This window comes from Suricata suricatta, chromosome 14, assembly GCF_006229205.1.
Source record: "Suricata suricatta isolate VVHF042 chromosome 14, meerkat_22Aug2017_6uvM2_HiC, whole genome shotgun sequence".
NCBI lineage: Eukaryota > Metazoa > Chordata > Mammalia > Carnivora > Herpestidae > Suricata > Suricata suricatta.
This window is the reverse complement of record NC_043713.1, coordinates 56182397-56198685: the sequence shown is the minus strand read 5'-3', so window position 1 is coordinate 56198685 and position 16289 is coordinate 56182397. Positions and strand designations below refer to the sequence as shown.

The following is a 16289-nucleotide window of genomic DNA, read 5'->3' as shown; positions in this document are numbered from 1 at the left end:
ATGCTAAAGAGTTTCTAATGTTTGAAAGGAATTCACAGCAGAGTTCTGAGCATCAAATGTGATAACATTTATGTCTTACCAAGAATACTGACTGCAGAGTAGAGAAGACTAACTATGGAGAGATAAGTTAGGGGACTTTCATGATGGTTCAGGCAAGATGTGAGGATCAGGCAACCGGGCTGGAGAAGAAGGGCTGGATTTGGGAATGGCGGCGAGGGTGGGCACTCAGGCCTTGTAACTTGCTGATGTGGAGGGGAGGGCGAGGGAGTGGGCAGTGACGACCTAGCTAAACTGAGTTAGTGGGTGGTGACTTCATCCAACTGATCCCTGACACCCATGAGGCCAGCGAGAGCTAGGACACAGGTACATTTACAGTCCCTTCTCGGATGGGTCCTGCGACTAATGGCATCTGACACTAAAAGCATGTTAACAAGTGGGAGAAGTACTCAATTTCTCCCAGGGTAGAAAAGAAAACTCTTTCAACTGGTTTCTAAATGGAAACCAGAGAGTTGACCAGAGATGCTTCTAACAAGCTGGTAAATGTCTACCGCCATCAACTTTCATGGGGGGCACGGAGTCGTAGGGAAATAATAATTTTTAGTCAAATTTTCTGAAGTCTGAGCTTGTACATGATATTATCAGGGGCATGGGAAAAAGGCAACTGAATTAAAACATCAGCTTCCACATATGAGGTCCTGAAAGCAAGCATGACAACATGGAGCATGCAACAAATAGAACAGACACTTTTATTTGTAGTTTAGAAAAAAAAAATCAACAAAGTACTCACAGTAAAATCAGTCATCTCTATTGCATTATTTAAAAACATGCAGAAACTTTTATCTACTAAGAAAGGATCTATAAACACATGCACTCCACTTGGCCCAAATAGCTTGAAGCAACTTTAGAATTTCAGATAGAAGTTTTTTTTCTTTTTTTTTCAATCATTTTCTTGTGGACCGGCTGAGCATCACCATAATAATTAAAGGGAAAAACATGTCAAAACTCACTTGGCTGCTTACAGCCACTGGAGGCACAGCTGTTGTGATTCTTAATGCATTTACAGTGCTTGCCAATGCTCCCCCCTGCTCCCCATCCTTAAGCTTTCAAAGGTTTTGCTTTGTTTGTTTTGTATCCTGTGGTACAGAAAATAACCTGCACTGATTGTGGCAATTGATTGACTCAGCTGGTGCCTCTGAATACGAAATGGGAACTGAAAAGCACATCTGAAAAGTGTGTGGGCTGAGGTGAGCAGGAAGGAGGCGCCTCCACCCCGGATTGCGCATCGGAGCACAGAACCAGCTGCCCCTGGCAATGGTTCCGTTAGCTTAGTAACACCCAGTAGCTTTTCTTCCACCTGCCCCTGCCTCTGTTTTCAAAACCCAACAAAGACACTGCGGCGGACTGGTCTTAAAGCTTCCCCAGAAGTAGGTACAGTTCTCCCTTTGCCCGCTAACCTCCAGCAGGGGAGACAGGCGCCACTGGGAAGGGCAGTCCTCACCCCCCTCTACGGCTGTCCCCTGGAAGGATCCACATCTGCTTCTCAGCCAAGGGTCTGTCCCGTGTAAGGAGCGTCTAAACTCGAGCGAGGAATTAGAACCACGATGTCCACAGAGTGTGGGTGGTTTTCATGGGGTGGTTTTCTTTGAGGTTTCGTTGGCTTCCCTGAGCGGGGAGGAAGTTAGCGGAAAAAACAAAACAACAACAACAAAAAACAAAAACAAAAAAGCCAGACTCTGAAGGGCAACGGAGATGTTTAATAAGAAGTCCTTCTGCTCTTGGCCACAAGTTGGCCCAACAGAAACAAAAGCATCAAAGGTTATCGCTGCGCTTCCACGTAACAAAATCAGCTATTTTACTTAGAAAAGACAGGGAAGGATGAGAGGGGGAAATATCCGATCCATTAAAAAAAAAAAAAGACTTATAAGGAGATAAATGCACAGGCTGTACTTCAGCCTGAAGATTTTGGCATAACATCTTCAATTTCTGTTTAAACTGCGCTGAAAAACTGTTTCCATGTTCAATTATAAAATTAAAAACCAGTGCTCATACCCTTAAGAAATGTATAGGAGAAAAGTAAGTAGGGGTGAGAATAATAGTTTCCTAACTATATTTAGATATATGTGTACACACTGATTTTCATTTCCAGAGCAGGATGCAAAGGGTTATGTAGCTTTATACATTTTAGCTCCAGTAATTGGAAAATAAATTTTGGTGCTCCAGAGCAATGTTGATTATTAGCTAATGAAACAGTGCCATCTGTGTTTTTCAGGATGCCCTATCTGGGAGTAGTTTTAAATTGCTGTCCTTCCTTTATCTTAATTTTATAATGATAGCAAAATGTGCTCTTTCAGAATTAAATGACTGTGGTCCTACCCAAGGTTAATGTCTTTTCTGCTTGGATTTCCCAAAGGGATAGAAATGCGCTCTCCAACCCCACAGGGTCCCCAGGGAGGCTCCCCTGTGGCAGTAAGGAGCATGCTGCTAGCTCAGTAAGTGACAGGGCCCAGGACAGCCATGTCTGGATGAGACCCGTCGGTTCAGAAAGGAGCAGCGGAGTCACCTTGACTCCGGCTGAGAAAGCCCCGGGTCTGCAGGGGCAGGAAGGCTCAGTCCTACTTTGTGATCCCCGTGCACAGCTATCTCCTTTCTCCCATTTGTGGTAAACCCACAGATTTCCCCCCAAGGGGTGAGCACAGACCGCTCTTTGCCTGCTGGGAAAAACAATCAGGTTCTCCTTGGCAGCAGTGTAAACAAACTTGCCCTTTCTGCTTGGGTCTTTCTCCCAAGATCCCTGATCCCCTCTTCGATGACAACCTGCCGTTTTCTGTTCAGTTCAGCATGTTTACTTTTTATTGGGATTCATGTCTGAGTTTCTTTTGAATCAAATTACTGCATTTCTCTGGTGAGATACACCATATGACGATCTTGTTAGAACAAAATCAAATATAAAATTTGCATTCAGTGCTGCTCGGTCTCGTCCCCCACTACATGTTTTCCCTGTTGTTTGGACACACTTCTGTCAGCTACTTAAACGGTAATGAATCCTTCCCGTGTTTAGGACAATTTTCAGACATTGCTGTTTTGGAAAAGATAAAGATGAAGTGGTTGAAATAGTGTCAAGAGAGAGGAAGTCACTATTTCAAAACTATTTTACAACGTAGATAGCTGGTCTTCCCCACTGTACGTGGATTGAAGCAAACCAGAAACACCAACTGATTCATTTTGTTAAGGCAAAGCAGCAACTAGAGGCTTTCTTGACGTTTTGTCTCCAGAGACGTATTGTCATTCATTGCTTCAGCGAGTCCTGAAGCCAAGCATTCCACAGCATCTTTCTGAATGGGAATGGAGCGATGTAGTTCATATGACACTTTTATGTAAATAGTTTCCCTCTTTCCTTTACTTTTCCTGGTGCTGATTATTATCTTTCAAGAAATTCCTGTGTGCCTCATATAGATAGGGTTTAAAAACTAGGTTGTGCTAAATAGTGCAAGAATGAGTCTCTATCCAAACACAGTATTTGAAGTCTTTCTTCCTTCCCATGGCTTCCAGAGGGATGTTCAAGCTTCCTGGTGGGACCCTTTTTGATCAGACCCCTAGCCCTTCCTAGGATTTGGGCACAGGGCACTACTGTCATTTCTGAGTACACCCCTTTGTCTTGCTTTTATGTCTACTTGAATCTGCCCTCTCCCACTTTTTCTTGGTTAATTCCCACTTTTTCTTTCTTTATTTTTTTCCTTTTAAAATTTATTTATTGTCAAGTTAGTTCATATACAGTGTGGCCTTGGCTTTAGGAGTAGAGTCCCATGATTCATCATTTATATATAATACCCAGTGCTCCTCCCAACAAGTGCCCTCCTCAGTGCCCATCACCCATTTCTCCTCTCTCTCACCCCCATCAACCCTCAGTTTGTTCAGTATTTAAGATTCCCTTTTGGTATGCCTCTCTCCCTCTCTGTTTGTATCTTATTTTCCCTTCCCTTCCCCTTTGGTCTTCTCTTAAGTTTCTCAAATTCCACAAATGCATGAAATCATGATTATCTGTCTTTCTCTGACCGACTTATTTTACTTAGCATAATACCCTCCAGGTCCGTCCATGTTGTTGTAGATGGCAAGATTTCATTCTTTTTCATCACCTCGTAGTATTCCATTATATATATATTCTTTATCCATTCATCAGTTGACGGACATTTGGGCTCTTTCCATACTTTGACTATTGTTGAGAGCACCTATAAACACCTAACTCCCAGTTATTTTTTGAAGAAAGAGTCATTCTAGCCCAGCCTGGCATCCCAAGCTCGGCAATGTGCCCCCAGTACCCTTGAAAGAACTGTTGCAAATCCATTTTGTGGGGTTTATTAACCTGATGGCCACGCCACAGTCCCTGCATGGCTGCTCCTCCAGTACAATGAGCTTCCCAACGGGAGGGTAGAAAGTTCTCTGCATCCCTAGCACCCAGTAGCGTCAGAGTCACAGCTCTGGCTTAGTACACATTGGTGAATTAATGAGTGCAGCAACTTGTTAAAGTAAAATCCCTCCTCCGTCTTTTGCTGCCAAAGACACCACCAGAAATGTTTTTAAAAATAAAGAGTATTTTGTGGTCTAGTCACACCATTTCTTAGGACCTTCCTAATTTGGATATGAAAATACTCTTTTAGCCACAAAAGATGACAGGATATATTCTGAAATACTTCTTTTCTCAAAGTCTTTGTCCTTAGAATCAAACCTATCTATTAATTTTAAGTTACTTTTTACTGAGATCTTTTTTTTAAGTTTATTTATTTGAGAGAGACAGAGACAGTGTGAGCAGGGGAGGGGTAGACAGAGAGGGAAAGAGAGAATCCCAAGCAGGCTCTGTGCCGTGAGGACAGAGCCCAATGTGGGGACTGAATTCAAGAAACCGTGAGGTCATGACCTGAGCCGAAACCAGGAGTGGGACCCTTAACTGACTGAGCCACCCAAGTGCCCCATTTAACGGGAACTTTTGATGATACATCAAACATGATAAGGAGTCTATTTAGGGCTATAGATAAAGCAAAAATGCACTATGTCATGAAAGGACTGGCTCACTCTGACCTCAGAGTGCTGACCGCAAGAAATGACAGACGTACTGAAGCCACAGTAATGACACAATCCCTCCGCAAAGAACACGGTGTGAAGTCTTCTCTTGGATCTTACTATAAGTTAGTATGTTTCTCTTTTACTAGTTAACACTAACTACGTGCCAGATTCAATTCTAGCACTTATGATGCTAAATGAGTTAATCCTCACAGCAAGCTAAGGGGTTGAAACTACAGTTATTCCATTTTACAGATGAGGAAACTGACGCCCAGAGAGGTTACATAGCCTGCCCGAGGTCACACAGCTAAAAAGAAGCAGAGCTTAGCTGGAATACAGGCAGTCTGGCACCGGAGCCTGTGTCCTAAGCCACAGCCTCTTAATACTTGAGCTGTGAGATTTCACACCGCACCAGGCAGCCAGGTCACTCCTGACTTTCGGTGTGGATTAAATGAAAGAATGCACACTCTACTTCATGGTTCACAGAGGTGTGTCTGGTTAGAGTTCCAAAAGCCAAATAAACGTGGAGACATACATGCTTAAGGGCTTTTCAGGTTCACACTAGTATAAAAGTCTCCTGAGCATTGAGGAAGTAAAGCAAGGAAACTGTAACCTAGGACCTTGTCCTGCCCCGTTGATTCCTGTATGTTGGGTTGTGCTTCCAAAAAGATGCGGGCATGGGATTCAGCGATGCACTAGGAAGGGCGGTGAGGGCAGGACTTCAGGAAGGACACCTGGTGGGTGACCCTCCTCCCTGCAGCACCCCTGTACAAGTGTCACATGCCTTGTGAATATTCTGCCGTGGCCCTCCCTCCTATGTCAGCGACACCCCCCTCCTCCGCCCAATATGGCAGCAGGTGGCATGGAGACTTAGCCTGAAAATTACACTGCGCTAGGATTCCCCCAACAGAGTTTTCCTTGTGCAGTTCTCCCTCTAACACCTTCCTGTCTGTTTCTGCTTTCCTCGCGTGTGTATGCTCTTTTTAATTTTTTCCCCTTTCTTCTTCTTTCCTTGTTTAAAAGGACCCAACAAACTGGTAACGGTTTGGGTGTTTAAAAGTATTTGAAAGTAACTCTACCCCCAGTTTACTGAGATATAGTTGACATGTAACACTGTGTACTTTACGGTATGCAGTGGGAAGATTTGGTACACATATAAGTTACTTTTCAGCGGTCCTCTCTGATTCACTAAAAGACTGGAGAAAAAAAAAGTTTTTGGAAATGTAATTAATTAATACAACATTTGATTTCAGAGTGTAACAACCCTTAATAAATCATTAATTAGAGTAGGCTGAAAATGAGTATATGCTGTTTTAGTTTGCACTGATAAATCATATTTCTTCAGGAGACAGGAATGGGAAATGATTTTTTGTGCACTCTCAAATAGGCATCATCTACAGTGTGTTATAGACGTCTCGAGGCATTTTTATACAGTTCATGAAAAATAGCACTCAGGTTGTTTTATGAATTGTTATTTGAACCCATAAGTAATCTCTTTGACATTAACATCTTTAATAAACATTTGAGCAATATCTGCATTCAGAATATTGGAGAGAACTAAGACATCATCTCTATTCATTAGGCTTATATTTTCTCACAAACCTAATTTTGTCTTTCATGAGATATTAATGCTTTTGGAAGTCTTTTTCTTAATCCTATTAATTCCTAAGCTAGCCTTTAAAAGTGCATGAGGAAATATGCAAAGGCAGTCAGTTTCACCATATTATAAGCTAAATTGCTAAAGGTAGATGTAAGAATTTCAGGGTTGCTAAAATGCAGAACTCTATCTGAAAATACTGCTTGGACTTAACTCCAACCCCCAAAGCCTGGTTTGCATTAGTTTCCTTGGCTCAGCAGTCTTCTGAGCCAAGGTCGCCGGGAACACAGGAGGATGCCCTGTGGGCAGGGCAGAATGTGTGTCTGTCTGTCCATTTGTCCATATTGGCCTAAAGACTCAGTCTTAAAGCAGCCCAGCAGTGGTACAACTCTGACGGCTGTAATGAAATTTTTGGCAAGTCGGCTGAGAAATGGAGCAAAACCCAAGACAGTGCAGCATCTGGGGCATGAAATGAAGCATCATGAGTGTCCCTGAGAGGAGAAGGAAGCAGAGTTTGAAACTCGTAGGGTAAGAGGTGGTAGGAAGGGATTTTTAAAATACTTTTAATTTTTATTTTAGAGAGAGATAGAAAGTGCAAGAGTGAGGGCGAGGGGCAGAGAAAGAGAGAGAGAATCTCAAACAGGCTCCGTGCTGAGCTCCAACATGAGGCTCGGTCCTGTGACCCTGGGATCACGACCCGAGCCAAAATCAAGAGAGATGCTCAACCAACTGAGCCACCCAGGCGCCCCTAAAAGACTCTTAATTCCAGACCAAATGTTTCCCAGCTTTGAGGTGGTTAGGTAAAGACAGTATCAGAAACACAATCTAAAATGTAAAAAGCTGCAATGTAATTAATCTTGTTTTTGCTATATATACACTGCTACTTTTTCTGCACCAATGAGTGTGAGCTAATTTTATTCGATAAGGTAAACAGAGCAGTCCTCCCCTTCACCCACTTCACCCTCCCCTCCCCACACTCCAGTGATGGATGCTTCTTTGAGTCAGACTTCTTCAAATCAGTAATTCTCTCTGGTTTCCAATGGAATCAGCTAATGATGCGAAGTGAGCCCTGCGTTTTAGATAAGGTAGGAGCGCATAACTGTGACTGGAGATGCCCCCAAAACTGCTTGCTCTAGATCCTGCTACAGCCACATGCTTTCTGGGCCGGCTGGACAACAGCTGTCATGGCTGTGACATGAGCCAGTCCCTTCTCTGTGGTCTCCTCTCTAGCACATGACATCACTGATTGGTCTGTAATTGTGTTAAGGGGACAGTTTCTTCCTGGATAACCACCACCACAGCATTAGGACTTAACATCATACTTAATTACGGAACAAGCCAAGAAGCATCATCACAAATGGGGAGAGAGCCTGGCAGGCCTCTGTTTCATCGCATTTATGGGGAATAAGGGAAAGTGATCCACCCCTTTCCATTCTATATACATTACCTTTCCAGGTAATAAGTCTCATCACAAGATGGAAATGGGTCCCTGGATGAAACCGAGGGTCCCACCGGCCCGCTTCAGGGAGCACAGGACCCGGAAGCAGGCCCGGGAGGGCCAAGAAGGAGCCCCGTGTGCAGAGCGTGCGCTCACCTCGTACTCCTCCTTGAAGCCGTAGCCCTCAGCACACTTCATCTGTGTGATGTGTTGGAGCAGGTCTGCCACGCGGATGGCGGGGTGAAGCTGCCCAGTCTGGTAGGGCACGTCGGCCGGCTCGCGCTTCTTGTAAGTGTGGGACTGCACCAGGCTGCTGGTGTCGCTGGCCATGGTGTGGCTTTCATCTGGGAAGAGAAGGCCATGAAGGATGTGAGGGGGGCCCAGCATGGCCACCGAGAATGCTACGCTGCTGGTGGCATCCCCCTCCACCTAGGGCCGCCATAGTCCCTATGGTGGTGGCTCAGCATAAAAGGAAAGTTAAATGTTTAGAAATTTGAATGGGATTGGCAATATGATAGGCATGAGACAGAGATCTCTGTTTTTACAAAGCAGTCCAAACGATATATTGCTTTCACAAAGCTAGTTGGTAGGAACTCTTCACCCTTTGGGTGCTGAGGTTAATGGAAGTTTCAGCCTGAAATTTCACCAAGGCCTGACGTGAAGCCAGCCTTGAACTTATTTTTCCAAAGATCAGGTAACCAGTTTGTATGATGAAGTAAATAAACTCCGTACGAATGTTCTGTGAGCAAAATAAAAGTGCACAGAATGGGTTGGCTTATAAAGCTAGCGATGAAAACGTGGACTTGACACATGAAATCCAAGGAAAGCAGAAACCGAAAACGAAACTTGGTCTGATGGGTCCCTTGCATGCGCCAGTGTCAGAAAGCTTGACAGAAGACTGTGGACCAGCACATCACACATGGAATGTTCTACAAGAGCTAACATGCAGGCCGGCACGCAGCAGAACCAGTTGGCTTTGTCCGAATCTACAGATAAGACACAGACTCCCGATCCCTCCACACCTTTTCCATGGGCAAATGGGAGAACTTACCATTTATTGGCACTTTTAAGAAGGTACATATCAGGAGAAAAGAGGAGAAAAAGGAAACAGGGCATAAGCAATAATTACAGGTCGTTTTTATTCTGTGCTTTACTTTTATAGTTAAGTTTTCTATTTGTAGGTGATCAGAGGTCAAAGCCTCAAGTCTCCCATCACATTAGGATGGGGTGTCTTATTTAAACACTAAATAACAAAAAGGAGGCTAAAATAGTATCATAATCGCTTTTCATCCCCCATGAACTAAGTATTGACTACATAAAGTCTTATTTGTACTTGGCATATTTTCTCATTTAAATTTCTTGAACAGGTCAAACCAAATTATATTATAAAACTAATGTCAAAATTTGGTCAAATAAGCTTAAAGAGGCTATATTTTAATGGAAGACTCCTAGTAAATTAGATTAATGAACTGCAGTAATTGTAGCTATTAAACTATGTCTTATGCAGGAAGGTGCTATTAGATTAAGAGTTTGACAGAGTGCTACAGGTTAGCTCATTATAATGCTGAACCCCTTTAGCCGTTTTGTGATCGAGGACGTGTCTCGTAAAATATAACGCTCCCTTTGCTTCAAACGAGAATGTTAAATCAAAATTGAGTTCACATATAAAGAATTAAAACGTACGTTAAAAAAAAGGTATGCTCGTTTTTTAAAAATTTCCCAGATTGTTTATCAATATAGGGAATTCAGCTACGGGTATTCTTTTTTTCTTTCTTTTTAAATGAGAGATTCCGCTCCAAAGAAAATTTAGTTCAAGGGCACTCGGTTAGCTAGGCCTGGTTTTCAAACCTCAGTTCTATCTGCATCGCAAAGCACCTGGGGATGCATGGTATGAAAGGTGGTACACAAGTGTGTAGCTATGTTGCTGTTGCTGAAATGGCACCTGGGTCACTACAAGGTGGCTAAAGACACAAAGACAAAATAAAAACGGGTGGTAAGTTGATTTTATGAGTTGGTTTTTTCATTTGGATTTGCTTTGAAATTTAGCCATTCAGAGGTTCCCATTTTCTTAGAACAGTCGCAAGTAAACTGGGGCGTTTTCACATCAGATTTGCTTGTCGGCAAGTGCCAAGCTCATCAAGGGGGTGCAGCATCCCTGTGGAAGTACTGAGCCCGTGGGGCTTTGAGCTACTCCAGCAGGAAGTTCTGTTCTTTATACTAAAATAAATGGAACATTAATTAGTTTCCCCCCGTGCATCTCCCGTCCTCTCAGTTCTGTACCTTTTGGGAGGGACGTAATTAAATGTCCTCCATTGTGGACTGACCTTCTAATCTTCCCCTAAATGAATCATTTGGGCCTTTCTGGTGGAGGCACCACAACTGAGCAGGGTTCTGGCTCTGGGGCCAGGCATTCTTGGAAGGTTTAATTCCCAGAGCGACGACCACAGTTACCACTGCACTTACCGCCACCCCACCCCCTGCCCCGCCTCATTACTAGCGCGTGGGACCCATCTTTATGCATTTAAACACTACTGGAGCCATATAAGAAATGAGCGCTATTATCAAGTACATAGATATTGAGGAGGGAACAGAAGGCTTCGTGTGCCATACGTGGTATGAAACTGGGGCACCTCCCCTCTTAGAAATTCTTGATTCCACCAAAATTAGTGATTACTCAGTTGGCTGATGATAACATATATTATTTGTCACTGATTTCCTATATTTGTTTACAAATTATCTTCTAACAATTTTTTTCAATTACAAATTTTGCCCAAGAGGAAATCAGGAACAAAGGTTTTCACTAACAGTTCTAATGGTTTTTGAAGAACTGTGAATTAATTCTACCTATATCCTTTAGTAGAGTGTCTTGAATTCTCAACCAACCAGCTGAAAAATCAAGAATTGAAATGAGTGCTATGTTTCTGATGTGCGTGTGGGGTGTTCTGTCTACTTATCCCGATATCAGTATCTGTCTATCAGCGTTTGTTTATCTAGCAGTATCTATATTTATAAATCATTACCTATCTGTCTACATATCTACTTATCAATCTCTCTCCTTTTCTGTCTCTTCTTTTTCTTGGAAAGAAAACGTTGTAAAGGCATACTAACACTCTATACTTTAGGCTGGGTACCTCAGCACATAAGAATGAAAGGTGGAGATAATAGAGGATTTTAGCATGCCAAGGTCCAAGTCACAACAATTTTGTGGGCATCTGCTTGTCTTAAGGTAAATTATAATAGCGCTGTTTCCCAAAAGTGCCAGAGTAGTTGTACAGCTTATCTCTTCCCATGGTGTCAAGGGATAACCTCACCAATCTTCACTATGTGATACACGGATTCACATTTGGACCAAACTTATGGGAGGAACGGTTCCCAAGCACCGCCATGTGCTGTGTTGGTATGTAAGCCAGATGTGATCACACTTATTTGTCAATCTGGCTGACTTACTTTTCACAAGTGTACATCACTTTTGCTACTTGAATTGTCTGTTCAGGTGATCCCCTTTTGGTAAAGAAGCCTAACCAAGTTTAAAAGATGTCATTAGTGTTTGTAATAACAGCAGCGACTTTAAAAAATGATGTTGGTTGGGGTGCCTGGGTGGCTCAGTCAGTTAAGCATATGGCTTCAGCTCAGGTCATGATCTCACAGTTCGTGGGTTCGAGCCCCGTGTCAGGCTCTGTGCTGACAGCTAGCTCAGAGCCTGGAGCCTGCTTCGGATTCTGTCTCTCCCTCTTTCTCTGACCCTCCCCTTCTCACGCTCTGTCTCTCAAAAATAAATAAAAAACATTAAAAAAATAAAAAAATATATTTGTTTAATAAGCTCATCTTAATCCTGCTGTGCAATCTGAACACCTTCGTCCCTCTGACGGTGCACATCTCAGCCCTCCCTACGCCAGCTCCCCCAAGGTCAGAACATCTCCTGGAGGAGCTGCAGAATGAATGCCACAGCACACAAAGAAATCGCAAATCTTCGCTTATCAAAAGATTCTGCAAATGTCATCTGCATGTAGATTACATTGTTCGGCGCCTAAAATTAGCCTGTGCCTCTTACTTATGAAAAGAATAAAAATGCAGCCCTCTCCCCATAGAGCTAGCATTCTAACGGGGAAACGGGGTTGTTGAGCTCTTGAAGTGATGCAAATTCAAAAATTTGGGTTTATGTTCATTCTTAAACTTCTGTCTGAGTTCATATGGAACTCAGGCTACAAACTTGCTTAAGCCCAGAAAACACCGTAAGGAAAATAAATCACCCTCTACAGGAAAATCGTAACAACTTAGAGAAAAGAGAAGCACAGGGGGAAAAATTGTGTTGCAAAGATATCAACCCTCGTAAAGAGAATTAGGAAGCAGAAAGTTGAACAGCTGTGGATGAAAGTCTTGCTACGATGAAGTGGTACATAACTTGAAGTTGTTTGTGTTGTGCTCCTTTTCGGTACGGTTAGTAGTAGAAAGAGAACACAGCCGTGATACACTTGGGTTATTTATGCATCTCAAATGCAACAGCAGCTCATGCTTGTTTGGTTATTGCCAGGTAATGCTAGTTCTCCAAAACCTTCTTAAATGGGACAAAACGGGATTAAAAAAAATTTTTTTTGCAGCTCCTCACTGGGAACAGTTTATATTTTCAATGCCTTCTGCCCCACTGGGCTAACATTTTATTTCATTTCTAGTGACATCTGACACATAATATACCATGTGATTATACAGTGCCATCTTGTCACTGTACTGCTGAGAACACTAGCTCCTTTGAAGCTCCTCTGGGTGACAGACACCCTGGAACGCTGTGGAGGGGCCCTGAGTGGCTTGGAGGAGGGTAGGGGGCCAACACTCGACTGTGATCATTTTTCTGCATAACATTTGGCATAATTAGAAAAAATGCTATTTTTTGAAATTGAAGTTTTTAGTGCATAGTGATAAGTGAAAATAAGAAGTGGTTTTTACTTTTACAACTGCCACATTACAGAATTCAGCTCTTGGAAATTAGTGGCTGCGTGATGACATACTGTGTTTTTCCTTGGCATCAAATCTGATGTGCAGTTCTGAACACAGAGAGTTTGGAAAACACCAGAGCCGGGATGGCTCATTTGAATCTTTTGATATAATTTCCAACATAACATGAGGCAAACCCTTCTTATCAGTGGACACTGGAGAAAGTCTTATTATCTGTGCCCTCCCCCCAGGCCACCCACCACCCCCTTGTCCTGCTTACAATCACTGCATCATACAGACTAGAACTCTAGGCTCCTACAGAGTGGCCTCTGACTTTGTAAATTACTCCTGCAATAAACTGTGATAAAGGGAAATGTTCTCACCTAAAATTGCAGTTGGCACAAATGGGTCTGTCATACATCATAAGCAGGTCAATGCAGAGAAAGTAAAAAGAGAGAGAACAGTAAATGATTGATGAAAGGCCCCCCACTTTCCCCGCAGAAAGCCATAGAAAGCATCGGGTTACAACACATCAAACATATTAAGCTCCTAAAGCATCATGGACAGCGAAGTGAGAGCGTGGGTTGATTCTGATTGCTAAGGGGCTCTGAATGGATGGGACAGCGGAAAAATCTGTTACCTGGGTAGTAGGAATTGGGCACCGATGTGCTCAGTGTATTCGTTTTCATTGTAAAGGATGATGGTGAAGACACAGCTGTAAAGAAGAGAGGAACTAGTCAGCAGTTGCAGAGGCAAAGCCTGAAAATACAGGCCTCTGAGGTCACTCAGAAGGACACTATGCTGGTAGAGACTTGACGGCAGGAACTCCAGACGTCTACTGAAGCATATGCGGTAAATCGTATCATTCCCCACTGTCTCCAGGGGATCATTTGTATTTTAGAGGACAGGCACTCTTTTTATCACTTAAAAGGTTTTCTTACCCCACAAATGAAGAAAAATCCCCATAACCTCTACCGCCATTTTGAAATGAGAAATTCGTTAGACTTCTTTCTTGACTTCTAGTTTTTGCTTGTAGAATTCTAATATCATGCCAAGTTTTCTTTTCTTTTTTTTTTATAACTAAGGGTATGAGAAGGTGTCTACACATGGCTTTTGAAGAATTTTCTGAAAGTCTATTTTCACAGTTTGCTAACTCCTCTCCTTCCTCCTATTTTGGATATCCTGAGCACTTTCCACAAAGTTATGCCCTGGTTTATGAGAAATAAAGGTGATGTTTCATGTGCACTATATTTAAGATGAAAGCTGCATGCCTATACATTGTTATATTTAGTCTTTTCAATCTTTATAAAAAATGCTTATTTTTCTTTGAAACTTTCCTCTTAAAGATTCAGGACTTAATTATTAGCCATTTTCTCTCTCCATGTTTTGGAGAGGGGAAGTCAATCCCATCCAATTTATCTGATTTCATTTAAAGTGGATAGTTCCCTTTTTAAAAGTAGTTTGTGAACTCTCTTCAACATCTTAATTGATTAGTGCTTTAAAATCACTTTAATTTCATTAAAGTGTAAGGATAAATGATTTGAATGTGCTCAAGTGTTTAAGCTGGTTAAACATAAGTCTAAGTCTTAACTTTCTGATATAGTTATATGATTTATTTGAGGCTAAAGGTCTGGATCAGGACACTAATACCCGATTACATTATTTTATTATGGGAAGAAGTACGAAAAACCTGTGGATACTGTGTGTTACCTTCATTCTGCTGACATGTTTTAGCTCTCCTGAAGCAATTCCTTTTTGATGGTGTTTTTTAACCTCTGTTTATATTTTTAAAATGTAAAATTAGTAAATGACAGACCAAGAACCAGAATCCAGACTGCCTGTCATTTATAAGATATTTTTCTAAAATAGAGAGGTATCATATTTATAATGCATGTTTATGGTAAACTGCCAGGAAAAAAGTGAGCAACTGATGAAAATAAGAACAAAAAATCAGAGTACTTACAAAATGTGTTAGGGTCAGCGAAAATAATGCCTATTACCTGCAGACATTTTTATGTCCTTGGTAAAAATGTACAAAGCAGATACAAAATAGATGTGTTTATTTTCACCTTTAAAAAAAATGTATTAAGCCCAATCCCACCATACATATTTATTTTTCCCCTTGGCATAACATATTAAAAGAGGATGACAAGGGCACCTGAGTGGCTCAGTTGGTTGAGTGTCTGACTTCAGCCCAGGTCATGATCTCACGGTTTGTGAGTTTGAGCCCTGCCTGGGGCTTGTGCTGACAGCTCAGAGCCTGGAGCCTGCTTCGGATTCTGTGCCTCCCTCTCTCTCTACCCCTCACCTGCTCACACTCTGTCTCCTTCTCTCTCTTCCCCTCTCTCCCCATGCTCTGCCTCTCTCTCTCAAAAATAAATAAACACTAAAAAAAAAAAAGGCAGTGGTACAACTCCCATTTGCTTTGGTGAACAGATCACCCCCCATTCTCATAAATGTTCTTGTGTTTATTTTTAAATTCTCCAATTTCATTTTTTTCCAGTGTCTCATTTCTAAAAGCTACTTGCCTCCCAACCCTAAAAGACCTCAGACTTGCAATAGGTCTGGGGCTGGACCCCTCTTCTGCAAGTTTCTTCCCCCAGCAGCTCGCCTCCTAATTTAAAGGCACTAAGCAGTGTGATAAAGTTTGCTGTCAGGGTCACTCCCGATGGCTGGGGATTTGATGGCACCTAGTCATTGCTCAGAGAGTGGGCAAATGGAATGCCCACTGCCATGTTTCCTCTTTCACTGGCGTTATTGACAGGAAGCATAAAATCATGGCTCGTGGCAGACGAGCCGTGAAGTGGACGCTAGTTTCTGCAGCAGCCTCTTTGCCTGAGCATTTCTGGATTTCTACAGAGACTCTCACTGTTTGAAAAGTGACTGCCAAATTAAATTTTCTGCCCAGAGGCAAATATCTTCTGTTATTCAAACTTCAAAAGCCTAGATACTACTCATGTAGGTTTCCACTCTGGGCAGGTAATTCCTAGTAAATTTCTGCGCGAGGAGTTTCATCATGAAATAGGAAATTTAGAACATAAATGGTTTATCCTAGGAAGTGAAAACACCTTTCTGGGCAGCCCCTTTCATAATGACATTGAAGAGTTAACCAGTACTACCAAGATTCTAACCCTGCTGGACTCTTCCCATCCCAGCCCACAAGAGTACATCACAAATTGTTTTATTTTGGCCATTAAATGCAACACACACACACACACACACATACACTATTTGATACAAAAAAAGAGAAGATTCTATGAAAAAGGGGAT

General features: G+C 42.3%; 1 protein-coding gene across 1 annotated transcript in view; it reads right to left on the bottom strand.

The window, feature by feature from the left end:
- PTPRM (protein tyrosine phosphatase receptor type M) overlaps positions 1 to 16289 on the bottom strand; it is a 755728-nt gene that overhangs the window by 106909 nt on the left and 632530 nt on the right. The window contains exons 18-21 of the mRNA XM_029921584.1: positions 13660 to 13734; positions 13403 to 13429; positions 9142 to 9153; positions 8247 to 8434 (exon numbers count right to left, since the gene is read on the bottom strand). Coding sequence (XP_029777444.1) covers positions 8247 to 8434; positions 9142 to 9153; positions 13403 to 13429; positions 13660 to 13734 — 302 coding nt within the window. The remainder of the gene's footprint in view (positions 1 to 8246; positions 8435 to 9141; positions 9154 to 13402; positions 13430 to 13659; positions 13735 to 16289) is intronic.